Source organism: Choloepus didactylus, chromosome 2, assembly GCF_015220235.1.
Source record: "Choloepus didactylus isolate mChoDid1 chromosome 2, mChoDid1.pri, whole genome shotgun sequence".
Classification (NCBI taxonomy): Eukaryota; Metazoa; Chordata; class Mammalia; order Pilosa; family Megalonychidae; genus Choloepus; species Choloepus didactylus.
Window position 1 is genome coordinate 231332260 of NC_051308.1, and position 13410 is coordinate 231345669.

At 42.9% G+C, this 13410-nt stretch overlaps 1 protein-coding gene across 1 annotated transcript in view; it reads left to right on the forward strand.

Annotated features, from left to right (window-relative positions):
- UBR4 (ubiquitin protein ligase E3 component n-recognin 4) overlaps positions 1 to 13410 on the forward strand; it is a 146560-nt gene that overhangs the window by 98067 nt on the left and 35083 nt on the right. Inside the window, 15 exon segments of the mRNA XM_037828357.1 lie at positions 529 to 607; positions 1424 to 1669; positions 3036 to 3204; positions 3697 to 3841; positions 4082 to 4167; positions 4763 to 4850; positions 5119 to 5312; positions 6931 to 7170; positions 7551 to 7689; positions 8450 to 8575; positions 8692 to 8820; positions 9626 to 9969; positions 11673 to 11763; positions 12070 to 12154; positions 12322 to 12449. Of these exon segments, the coding sequence (XP_037684285.1) occupies positions 529 to 607; positions 1424 to 1669; positions 3036 to 3204; positions 3697 to 3841; positions 4082 to 4167; positions 4763 to 4850; positions 5119 to 5312; positions 6931 to 7170; positions 7551 to 7689; positions 8450 to 8575; positions 8692 to 8820; positions 9626 to 9969; positions 11673 to 11763; positions 12070 to 12154; positions 12322 to 12449 (2289 nt within the window).

Here is a 13410-nt window from a genome sequence, read left to right on the forward strand (position 1 = left end):
TTGGTCCTTGAATAGCTAAAGTAATGGTGGAGTTCAGAATTTTAAAATATATTGCTGCCTGAAGAAAAAACTGTTTTAATTTAGGAGAGTAAATTGAATATATTGCATATGAGTGTCTGGAAAGGACATCTTCAATATTAAATACGATACCTGGTTTATTCATCTCATGTCCTTGTTTTGTGCTACAGCATGGACACAAGTAAACTGAATTATAATTTCTCAGGTCACGGCCTCCTTAGCTGCTGCCTTATATAGTAGTCTGAAGGTTCTCTGAAAATGAAGGACCATTGAGTAGTAGAGAGCAGAGGGAGTTGATTAAGAACTGCAGCAGTGGTTGGAGTCTTGGTGCCCGGGTTTACCAGGATCGTGGGTCAACCAGACATTGCAGAAAGTACCTCTCTAGCTCAGAGGACCATGATCAGTTTGCAATCCAAAGCCAGGATGATGGCCACTCAAGGCAGCAGGTGTGATGGGTGTTTGTGCCGCTTGTAAGACTTACTCATTTCTAGTTATCGGTTTCCATTTCAGATGGAGCACTTGAAAGCCTGTGCAGAGATTGCTGCCCAGCGAACTATCAACTGGCAGAAATTCTGCATCAAAGATGACTGTAAGCAGTGCTGTTCCTTTTGGTTGCTGTTATTTATTAATTCTTTCAAGAACTATTTATTGAGACTTACTATATGCCGATCACTGAACTGGATTCTAACAATATAACCATGAGAAAGATATTTAAACAGGAGCTCTGCTCTCAAGAAACTTTCAGCCTAGCAAAGAAGACAAGTAAAAATATAAAAGAGTGATGAAGGCCAATAGACAAAATTTGGGGTGCTGTGGGAGCAAAAAGTAGGAGAATCTGGCCTCCAGGATGGAAGTGACATTTTAACCAAGATATGAAGGGTGAGGTTGTGTGTGTGTGTGTGTGTGTGTGTGTGTGTGTGTGTGTGTGTGTGTCATTTTTGACAGAGGGAACAGCATGTGCTGAGGCTGGGAGAGCTTAATGATTAAGAAGTTTAATATGACTGAAGCAGAGTGTGCACAGTAGGGAGTGGTAAGAGATGGGGGAGCCACATCCTGACAGTCCTTTTAAGAATTTTGGATTTAAATGGCTTGCTCTGGCTGCATTGTGGAGAATGGATTGAGAGGGGTTAGAATGATAGTAATAAAGCTAAAGAGAGATATGTGGATTCTAGAGAATCATCTTATTCAAAGAAGACGGGCTGGGATCCAGTCTGTATGTAGTTGTTATAATACTTATCAGATATTTCCAGAGGATAAAAATTCTTCTCTGCAATGTTCAGTAGAGATAGCTTGGACAGGAAGCCGGTGGAAGTAGGGTAGTCTAGACTGTGTGGAAAAGTTGCTTCCATTCTGATGTCTAGTTGTGGTCATCTCAGCGCTGAGCCGCCTTCTCCTCTGCTTGCAGCTGTCCTGTACTTTCTCCTCCAAGTCAGTTTCCTGGTGGATGAGGGAGTGGCCCCAGTGCTGCTGCAGTTGCTCTCCTGTGCTCTGTGTGGCAGCAAAGTGCTAGCTGCCATGGCGGCCTCCACAGGGTCCTCTGGTGCTTCTTCCTCCACGGCCCCTGTGGCTTCCAGTTCTGGACAAGCTACAACACAGTCTAAGTCATCCACCAAGAAGAGCAAGAAAGAAGAAAAGGAAAAGGAGAAAGAGGGTAAGAGTCACCCTCTTGTCTTGGTGACCAGGCTGTGTGTGTGTGTGTGTGTGTGTGTGTGTGTGTGTTTTTATCTTCATTTTATTGAGATATATTCACATACCATGCAGTCATACAAAACAAATCGTACATTCGATTGTTCACAATACCATTACATAGTTGTACATTCATCACCTAAATCAATCCCTGACACCTTCATTAGCACACACACAAAAATAACAAGAATAGTAATTAAAGTGAAAAAGAGCAATTGAAGTAAAAAAGAACACTGGGTACCTTTGTCTGTTTGTTTGTTTGTTTCCTTCCCCTATTTTTCTACTCATCCATCCGTAAACTAGACAAAGTGGTGTATGGTCCTTATGGCTTTCCCAATCCCATTGTCACCCCTCATAAGCTACATTTTTATACAATTGTCTTCGAGATTCATGGGTTCTGGGTTGTAGTTTGATAGTTTCAGGTATCCACCACCAGCTACCCCAATTCTTTAGAACCTAAAAAGGGTTGTCTAAACTGTGCGTAAGACAGGCTGTGTGTTTTAACCTCTATTGAAGCACATGGTTTATTCTGTTCTTCTAAAAGTTCTTTTTTCCTGATTTACAGGTGACTTAAAATCCAAATACTCTCTAGTAACTACTTTTGGTCTCGTTTTCAGTCATATTTAAGGTGACACCATAAACAATGTGACTTTCCATACAAGTGACATAATAGTAAAGATCAGAGTGCACTGAACTAATATGGGGCCTTGACCTTTAACATTTTTAGTAGGCCATTTAATCTGAATTTAAGTTTCTTCTTTGGTAAAATAATAATACCTGCTCTCTGGGGTGTTTGTCAGAGTTGAATGTGTCTTGTCAACTGTAAAATGTCTTATACTTCATAGCCATTTTAGTCGACCTTTATTTTTTCTGAACAGCCTATCTTCCTCACTACTTTTCATGGCCCTTGGAGGCCTGAGACTGATGTTCAGGGGTTGAGAGCAAAGAAGATGTTTTACATTCCCCCAATAATTATTCAGATGTCTCTGGGCAAGTCTTGAGTGGTGTTAATTGTTTTGGATAGCAAGCTTCTGAAAGAAAGTTCCTCTTCTAGTGTAATTACATTTGTTTAGCGCCAGGCTTATATAGATAATTTATGTTGTGCTTTGTGTGTGTATGTGTGTGTGTGTGTGTGTGTGTGTATGGTATTGTATGTCCCTTTTGGGGCTGACTTTTGTGTTCCTGAACTGAAAATTGCAAATTCTAACCATTTAGTTGAAACTTTAAGACATGAACAGAATGCTTTCCGTCTCCATCTAGTAGCACAGGCCTTAGGACCTTAGATGACTTGTTCATACTTTTCAACCTTCAGTCCTACCCTGGTTTTGCAGGTGAGAGCTCAGGCAGCCAAGAGGACCAGCTTTGCACAGCTCTGGTGAATCAACTGAACAAATTTGCAGATAAGGAAACTCTGATCCAGTTTCTGCGTTGCTTCCTGTTAGAGTCTAATTCTTCCTCGGTGCGCTGGCAGGCCCATTGCCTGACACTGCATATCTACAGGTAGGGTCCAGGGCTTAGTGCTGACAGATCTATATGGGTCTGGGATGAGGTGGGTAATACAGTTCTGTCTTGGTTTTATGTTACGTACTCACGGTCACAGCAAGTGTTTATTGCAGTCCGAATCCTCTGTGGTGTTAGAGAGTTCTTCATTGAGATATCTGCTTTTTGCTGCTATGGGTGTCACAGGCAAGAGACTCTTGTCCACTCAGAAGGCTAATGTTTAGGAGTTTGTAAAATGACCAGGCTTGACTCTTGCGGCTAAAAAAGCTCAGTTTCTACCATTGAATAATGCTGGATAATGCCTCCTCCTGAAGACAGTAGATGAGTATGCTACGTCTATTGTCAAAATAGCAACAGAGCCATTCAAATTTAATCCATAGATGTGGGGAAATTGGTACATCTGCAGTCTGGAGCTGGTATTGGCCTTGACGATAAATGAGGGAGGCTTGGGGTTTTTGTCGCTTGGTAATATGAGCTGTCATTTATCTACAGAAACTCAAGCAAATCTCAACAGGAGCTCTTGCTAGATCTGATGTGGTCCATATGGCCAGAACTCCCAGCCTATGGTCGGAAGGCTGCCCAGTTTGTGGACCTACTGGGATATTTCTCCTTGAAAACCCCACAAACGGAGAAGAAGGTAACATTCATTTATGGGCAGAGAATCTGACTTGCTGTATTTACCTTTTTTTTTTTTTCTCTTGTGTTAAGAACATTAAGCCCAATTCAGAAAGGAGGTCCACATTTGAAATCTCTTAAATATATCTGGTTTTGCATTTCTTATTAAGCACTCCCAATAAATATAAAGAGAAGTCAAGTCTTTTCTATTAAGACCTTCTGTTGGGCTTTAAGTGTATTTCTTTATTGAATTCTGTTTCAGTTGAAGGAATATTCACAGAAGGCTGTGGAGATTCTACGGACTCAAAACCACATCCTTACCAACCATCCCAACTCCAATATTTATAAGTGAGCTTTGTTTTGATTTCTACTTATCTGATGCTCAGTCAACAGTCTCAGTTGCTATTTGCATGTGATAGGCTCTTACATATGAATTGATAAGCCCCTGGGGAATAGTGACCCTGTCTAGTTGACCTTTGAATCCCTCCCATATAGCCCAGGTCTTTGCACATAGAAGGTGCTCAAAGTGTAATTGCTGAATTTCGGGTTTGGTAAGCAGCAAATCGAAGAAGGTCTCAAATTTCAAGGGTCTAAGTCTGATATTGAGGTATAATTTATATACCACAAAATTCACCTATTTAAAGTGTATGATTCAGTGATTTTTTTTAAGTTTAATTATGACTGTTCTTTAAGTTATATCTTAATGCAACTTTTTAGGATTCTAATGACCTCAGACAGCTCAGAAATAGGAAACATCTAAGATTGATTAGTTGAAAATTTTTTCCTGTGACTTTTAAACACTTTTGGGACTTCTCACATTTCCTTGTGTTTTCACTAGAGTGGGGCTAACTTTGGGAGTAATTGAGCCATAACTTTTTCATGGTTTCTCTGTGAAGAAATGAAAATGAAAATTTTCTTATACTGAGACTGGTTTCTTCCTTAGCACCTTGTCTGGCTTAGTGGAGTTTGATGGCTACTACCTAGAGAGTGATCCCTGCTTGGTGTGTAATAATCCAGAAGTGCCATTTTGTGTAAGTAACCAGTCTTTAACATGGACGGTTCTGAGGCTTACAGGTCCTGTGGCTTTCTTGTTTCCAGATATTGATAGTTATCACTTAGTTGTTCCTTTCCTAATGGTTGGTCACCAAGAGTGTGACTCATCTGCTGCCACATTTGTTATATTAAATAGAAACTCCATTCATGGGTGAAGAGTGGGTTGCACTGATGAATTTTGAAGAAGGCAGGATGCACCATTAGCCTTGAACTAATTCAGAGTCTCATGTGTACTCTTGCACTTAGTATATCAAGTTGTCTTCCATCAAAGTGGACACACGGTACACCACCACCCAGCAGGTTGTGAAGCTCATTGGCAGTCATACCATCAGCAAAGTGACAGTGAAAATTGGGGACCTGAAACGGACCAAGATGGTGCGGACTATCAACCTATATTATAACAACCGAACTGTGCAAGCCATCGTGGAGTTGAAAAACAAGTATGAGGTTTTCCGATTTGGGGAGGGACAGCATGTTTGTAAGGCCCAATACCAGACGCTGGCCTTGATTCTTGGAATCAGATAAAGTAGCACATCTCCAGAGGCTAGAATGTCCTCTTATCCACTTCACTCGTGAGAGAAGGGCAAAATGAAATACCAGTTTCTAAGAATGTTAACGAAGGATATTTAAAAATTATGTCCAGTGGGAGCCTAGGGATCTGTGGAAGTTCTTCAACATCCTGCCTGGGGATGGAAAGCTGAGTGAGGGGGACTCTAGGCTTCTCATACTCACTTTATCTAGAGCGGTTCTATTCTTATATAAAACCGTCTACATTGGGAAGTAGTTGCCATTTCTTGGGTTAAGGCAGCTATTTTCTTGCCCACAGTGCAGGAAGTTATTTCTCAAGAAGCTTCACTGGTACACATTCCTTCCATTTCTTCATGGTGCCATCCCTCTGTATCTGCTGATACTGAGTCTTTCTAGCCCATGTATCCCAGTGTTTAAATTGGGGCATGTCATATATGGGCCAAGACAAAATGAAGAATTACTCACATGGGTTGTAGTGTTGACTTCTACAGATTCTACAGAGACAGATCTCTCTCTTTTTTTTTTTTTTTTTTTTGAAGTCTCAGGCATTGCTCTTTGACACAGAACGTAGGTAGATACTACTTGAAAAATAAAATCTGCAGTCCTGTTCAGTACATAGAATGGAAATATTGCTATTGTTCCGGGAGGCAGAATGAAGCTAGAACATACCACATCAACAACAAATAGTCACTAGAGGCTCTGCCTAAAAGGACTTTTCCCTTTGATAAGCAGAGTTAACATTGGTGACCTGAAAGTAGGAGTTGCTCTTAGTATAACCCATTCCCCGCCAGAGAAGATTGATTGAATTTTCTATTGTGTTGATTTAGCATAGCTGCTGGTATAAGACTGTGTAGGTTCAAATCTCATCTCTACTACTTATCTCTGTGACCTAGGAGAAGTTACTTAACCTCAATTTCCTCAGCTGCAAAATGGAGATAAGCCCTTACTTTTAGGGTATTATTTTAAGGATTAAATGCGTTAATATATGTAAAGTGCTAAGAACAGAGCCTAGCACATAGTAAGTACCCAATAAATACTAACTGTAGGTATATTAATGCAATCACACCCTAATTATTACATGCCTTTTTCTCTTTGTGACTACTTGACATTTGGTGTAGATCCTGGGATATGTCCCTGTGCCTCTTTAAAGCAACCTAGCTTTCTCATTCCAAAGTAGTTGTCATGGTGGGAACTTGGGCAGTCATCATTGTTGTACCTTTTGGGGTTAGAGACCTCAGCATTGCATAATGGACACTTCTGTTGTGTTTCTGGAATTTCGAAAGTCATCATATATAACAGTTTAAAATGCTTGTATGTTCTATTCTTTTTCATAGAGAAAATGTAGTGGAAAAAGAAAAGAAATTAAGTTGTTAGCCATTTGCCAGCTTTCTTTTCCTTGAATTAACCACTTAATTGCCTTAGAGAAATTCAGTCAAATCATTCTCTTTAAGTCATCAGACCATTATCACTGAGGGTTAAATGAGAGGGTCTTGGACCCTCTGTCCCTCTAAATGACATGGTATCTCCTAGGCCGGCTCGCTGGCACAAAGCCAAGAAGGTTCAGCTGACCCCTGGGCAGACAGAGGTGAAGATTGACCTGCCATTGCCCATTGTGGCCTCCAACCTGATGATTGAGTTTGCAGACTTCTATGAAAACTATCAGGCTTCCACAGAGACGCTGCAGTGCCCACGTTGTAGCGCCTCAGTCCCTGCCAACCCAGGTGTCTGTGGCAACTGTGGAGAGAATGTCTACCAGTGTCACAAATGCAGGTAAGCCAGGGGTTGTCCTCCAGGCCAGGGGCCGTGCACATTCCTGTGTTTTTCTGAAAGAGTCTCAGTGTGGGCAATTTCAGTGAGGATTATGGTTGAGTAGAGTGGGTCTAAGGAGAGAGAAAGAAAGGAGAGAGATTTATGTGTCGGCCTGCTTGGCCTAGTGGTGGTGGTGGTGGGGGTCCCTGGGTTTAGTCCTGGGTCTTTCTTGTTACCTGGTTGCTTAAGTCATCCTCTCCCATGTTATTGTCATTCCAATAATCCTTGCAAGAGTTTCTAGAGTATATTCCAGAGATGTGACACAATCTATCTCCTTACATCACCCTCAACCCACCAATCCTCTGCTGCCCCCTCCTGACCCAAATACTTTGATTCTTCAGATCTATCAACTATGATGAAAAGGATCCCTTCCTCTGCAATGCCTGTGGCTTCTGTAAATATGCTCGCTTTGACTTTATGCTCTATGCCAAGCCTTGCTGTGCAGTGGATCCCATTGAGAATGAAGAAGACCGGAAGAAGGTGAGGCCAGATCTGGTCTAGACTTAGAGCCTTGATCTGAGCTTTGGGCAGAACTGGTGTAGTACATTGTATTTTTCCTTCTAGCCTAACAGCCTTCCTCAAGTCAGCACCAGTTTCAGGGTCCTGCTTTTGGGTGGGAGCAAATAATGGTATAGGGTATGCTGGAATACATGGTTTGTATAAGATTTTGTAGATGTGTTGATTGGTAATTAAACTAGAGTAACTCAGGAGGCAAATAACTTCAGATTTGGAAAGGCAGGAAGAAGTTAGATAGCTTGCCTTGCCTTTATTCCACAGACTGTTACATATTGAGGCCGTTGGCCTTCCCTCAGTATTAGATTATCCGGGAGCTAATTCCCAAGCCAACATAATGTGATGGATCTGGATATAAAAGAGCAGCTGCAAATGGGCCTACTATTGGGATAGCTATGAGAAGCAGCATGGGGAAGTAGAGAACAGTTAGCTTTGGAGCCAAAAAATACAAAAAACTTCCAGTTATAGCTGTGCTTTTTAACGCTGTGTAACCTGACATAAATTTCTTCTCTCAGACTTGTATGTTATTTTGTATTACATATGTATATTGAATATTATTTAAAATAGTATTCCCACTCACAGGATTATTGTGAATACTAGAGATAATGTATGAAACACAGTGCCTGACCTGTAAGAAATGTTTCAGCAAGTGGTTAGCAATTAGGATTATTCCATGAAAGTCATCATATTGCAAAGGCCTAATGTATAATCATCTTTTCCTGTCTAGGCTGTTTCCAACATCAATACACTTCTGGACAAAGCTGACCGAGTGTACCATCAGCTGATGGGGCATAGACCACAGCTGGAGAACCTGCTCTGCAAAGTGAATGAGGCAGCTCCAGAAAAGCCACAGGTAATCCCAGGCTAACGGGGGTATTGGAGAGTACTTTGGGTCACGATCAGAAGATGGTCCCCTCAGTGAGATCATCTTAATGTGGAAGTCTGACCACTTACCTCTCGGGGTTCCAGGATGACTCAGGAACAGCTGGGGGCATCAGTTCCACTTCAGCCACCGTGAATCGTTACATCCTGCAGTTGGCTCAGGAGTACTGTGGAGATTGCAAGAACTCTTTCGATGAACTCTCCAAAATCATCCAGGTATAAAAATGGAAGCCTCTTTACAGTGTGTTGGAGTATTATCAATAATGTTCTGTAAGCTCTCACCCAGCACCTTAACTCTTGGTGTTGCCCTTGCCCCAAACTATCAGAAAAAGCTGAATCCGCCTGACTGCACCAAACAAAATTTCTCCCACTGTGGTTTCTGGTGCTTCTCAGAGAGTTGAGTTCAGTCTAGAAGCTGAGAGTGATGGAGATGGGAGGTTGTAATAGATTGTTTTTCATAGCCATCAACTCAATTCATCTTTTTGTAGAGGGATTACTGGTTTTAAAAAATTGGGTGCCTAGAGTCTATTCCCTGTTTTTCTGTTATGCCATGTTAGAAAGGCTAGAAGAATAAGGGCACAGCAGCTCCAGTTGATGAGGGTGGGCTGGGTGTGGGGTGGAATGTTACAGAGCTAATCACCATGGGATGGTAGGCTGGCCACAGAGGTGTGTCATACAAAAAGAGCAGCCAGTTTACCTGCCCCCCAAAATTGCTGGTGTACCGTCTTTGCTATATGTGCATCAATTTCTGACCTTTCATAGACAGTATCACACAAGAGTTAAGAGCATCAACCTGGGAGTCAGACAGATCAGGCTCTGAGTTCTGACTCTCCTGCTTACCTTGGTCAAGCCAACAGCTCTAAGCATCAGTTTTCTCCTCTGTAGAATGAGGATAAAGTATCTAATACCTCTAACTTTTTTATCAGAGCAAGGCTAATTTTACAGTTAATTTCCTCTTGCTTTTTTTTTTAATTACTAATTTCTTCTCTTTTTTTTTTCTTATGGTCCCTTTTTTTCTTAGAAAGTCTTTGCTTCACGTAAAGAGTTGTTAGAATATGACCTTCAGCAAAGGGAAGCAGCCACCAAATCATCACGGACCTCCGTGCAGCCCACATTCACTGCCAGCCAGTACCGCGCCTTATCTGTCCTTGGCTGTGGCCACACCTCCTCCACCAAGTGCTATGGCTGCGCCTCGGCTGTCACAGAACACTGTATCACGCTTCTCCGGGCTCTGGCCACCAATCCAGCCCTGAGGCACATCCTCGTCTCCCAGGGCCTTATCCGGGAGCTGTTTGACTACAATCTCCGCAGAGGGGCTGCCGCCATGCGGGAGGAAGTCCGCCAGCTCATGTGCCTCCTAACTCGGTCAGAGCCTGCACCACAATTATGGGGTAGTACTTCCTACTAACACAGGGGTTGGTGGCAGCACAGAAGGTGCAAAGAATTGTGCTTCTCCCTGCCAGATAGGTTAGCTAGTTAGTTTATGATTGAGGGAAAAATGAGATGATATCCAGAGGATAGTTGAGTGAACTTGGGGAGCATTTGAAACCCAGATTTCCTTGTAAATAGTATATTTGGATTGTACTTTGCTGGTTCTGGAGAATTTCCTGAGAAAACTGAGTCCTGGGGTGGGAATAGAAGGGAGTAACTGAGTGCTTGGACTCAAGAAAGACTCATTTGGAAAAAAGAAACAAAACAGTGGAGCTGTGGAGCCTAGTGATTAAGAGCTTGTACTCTGGGTCAAAAAGACCCAGGCTCAATATCTGATAATTTGTGCTGTGTGCCTTGGATAAATTACTTAAATTCTCCGAGCCTCAGTTTTTCTCATCAGAAAAATCTGTAAATATCTTAAAGGTTTGTGGTGGTGATGGAATGAAATTATTCATTTAAATAATAACTCATATTTGTTGAATACTTACTATGTACGAGATACTGCACCCAGAGCTTTATGTGGTTTATTTACTGAGTACACTCCATAATTCCTGCTTGATAAATATTACTTGCTCTATTATTTATTCGCTCGTTCAACAATATTTATTGCACATATGCTGACTGTCTGGCACTGTTCTAGCCCCTGGGGATAGAGTGGTAAACTAGACAAAGTCCCTGCCCTCATGTAGCCTACATTCCAGTTGAGGGGAGCAGCCTTAAACAAATAATTATAAACTATAGTGTCAGAAAATAAAGATTGTGAAGAAAAATAAAACACATGATGACCCTGATGGTGTGTGTATGTGGGGATGTTTTGAATAAGGCTGTCAAGGAAGACCTGTCTGAGGGGGTAATATTTGAGCAAAGACTTGCATGAAGTAAGGGAAAAAGCCATGCAAATGTTTAAGGGCAGTGGATTTCATGCGTAGAAAATAGCAAGAAAGGCTGGGAGACAGGAATGTGCTAGTAATGCTGTTGGAACAACAAGGAGGCCTGTGTAGTTGGAGTGAAGGATGCAGTGGAGGAGAAATGAGGAAGAGGGGAAGGAGGGATTAGGTGTGAGGTCGCCAGGGTCCAATCCTGTAAGGTCTTGGAAGCCATGGTAAGGACTTTGGCTTTTATTCAAAGTGTTTTGGGAAGGAAGAGAGTGATATAATGCAATTTGTTTATTATTATTATTGTAAACATTACAGAGGACCATCGATGGGAAATGTTAGATGCCTTGTGGGAAATGAAGTAGAGGCATCTGGAGAAGATGAGGAAACAGCCGTGGCCAGGACAGGGAGTGTAACCCTAGGTTTTAGAAACTGATACACCAGACACCCCTAGGGACTCTGTGGCTGGGGCATGATGAGGGATAAAATTCCCCCCCTAGGTTGGTGCTGCCCATCCCTCAGTGTGCATTCCCAGGAAAGGTGGCTGGGACATACCTTTTCATTTACAGTCCTATCTCTGGCTGGTACTGTCACCAGGGTTTTGGGAAGCTTCAAGCTGTAATCTTGGCCCTGGGAAGGAAATAAAAAATATGGGGTCAGGTAGCCTTAAACATTGATTTCGTTGTCTTTGAGTTCCTTTGGGCAGAAAGGAGAGACACAGCCAATTGTGAATAACAGGACTGCACTTCTTTGCCTTCCCAGAGACAATCCAGAAGCCACCCAGCAAATGAATGACCTGATTATTGGCAAAGTCTCCACAGCCCTGAAGGGACACTGGGCCAATCCTGATCTGGTGAGCAGAATCAGCCTTCTTCCCTGACTCCTCCCCACTCCTGTGTGGACACTAAGCTGCCTTTTTCCCTTTATGCCTCCTCTCTGGTCTCATTGTGATGACTGAGGAAGGAGCAGCACACTTGCAGAGCTCACATCCCTGAATGATATTCCCAGGCCAGAGCCAACTTCATAGGGAAAAATGAAATGGGTGGCCATAGGGAGTACAGGGGTCTCCATATCTCTTCTCTCCTTTGAGCGGTTTAGACATAACCCCCAGGCCCTGACTGATCTTCTCTACTGGTGCTTTTTCCCATTGGCATTGTAGGCAAGTAGCCTTCAGTATGAAATGCTGCTGCTGACAGACTCCATCTCAAAGGAGGACAGCTGCTGGGAGCTGCGGTTACGTTGTGGTGAGTCAGGTTAGGGGCTTTTCAGCTAACGGAAAGGAGGCTTCCAGGTGTGAGGTCCTCAGCAACAAAAGATTGGGGCGGAGAGGAAACCACCCTTGGGCAGGCCCTAGTGGAGCAGAGCCGCTGTGCTCTGTGACGGTGACTCTGCCTTTCCTCCCCGCCCCCAGCCCTCAGCCTTTTCCTCATGGCTGTGAACATTAAGACTCCAGTGGTCGTGGAGAACATTACCCTTATGTGCCTGCGAATTTTGCAGAAGCTGATCAAGCCGCCTGCACCAACCAGCAAGAAGAACAAGGTACTGGGGTGCCTCTAAGAGGGCAGGGCTGGGCTACAGCCCACCTCGTCCCCTGGCCAACACCTGGCACCACCTTTTAAAGGTGTCTGCTTTTCCTCAAACTCACCTGACCTGGCTGGGAACCAACGCTTCCTTTCCCTTAGTTCCGCAGAGAGAGATTGGGAGTTTTGAAAATGAAGGTTTCTCAGAAACTGAAGAAAGTCGAGTAAAACACCAGAATGCAAAAGGGTAGAACACATTGGCTAACAGTGGAGCACTGCCTCTTTCTTCGGGCACATCAGATGACTTGACTTGCAGCTCCCAGAAAGCACTGTGCTCTTTCCTACCCCTGTGCCTTTGCACATGCAACATTGTGCAGTGGTGAAAAGCCTAGGCTCCGAAGACAGACTTCTTGAATTCAAATCCCAGCTCTTCGATTTACTAGCAGTGTGACCAGGGCAAGTTACCTTGTTACATTCTTCAGTTTCCCCATCTAAAATGGGGAGACAGTCTTTGCTTTAAAGCATTGCAAAAAATAAATGACTTAATGCAGATAAAGTGCCCAGAACAGTGCCTGGAAGTTAGTGCTCACTAAATGTCAGCTATGGCTGTGTGCTATTTTCTCTTGTCTAGAATGTGCTCCTTCACCTTGTGAGCTTCTCCTTAGAAGATTCACTTCTCTACTAGGCGGGCTGTGAGCTCCTTGAATCCAGGGACCTAAGTCTTATTAATATTTTGTCTGTCTAGTGCATAATGTGGTACCTAGCATATAATAGCTGTTGTAAATCATTAAGTGAATGAATAAAGCCAAGTTTTTATCCTGAAATAACTGCCAAGCCAAGACTGACTTCCTATATGAGCTTGTAGAATATATGACGATATCTTGTAGAATATATGAAGATATCTGCCTCAAATGCCTTTGAGCCATTCCAATTCTTGCTCTGTCCGGATGGACCATCCCTCAGTGGAGAACGATGTTCTT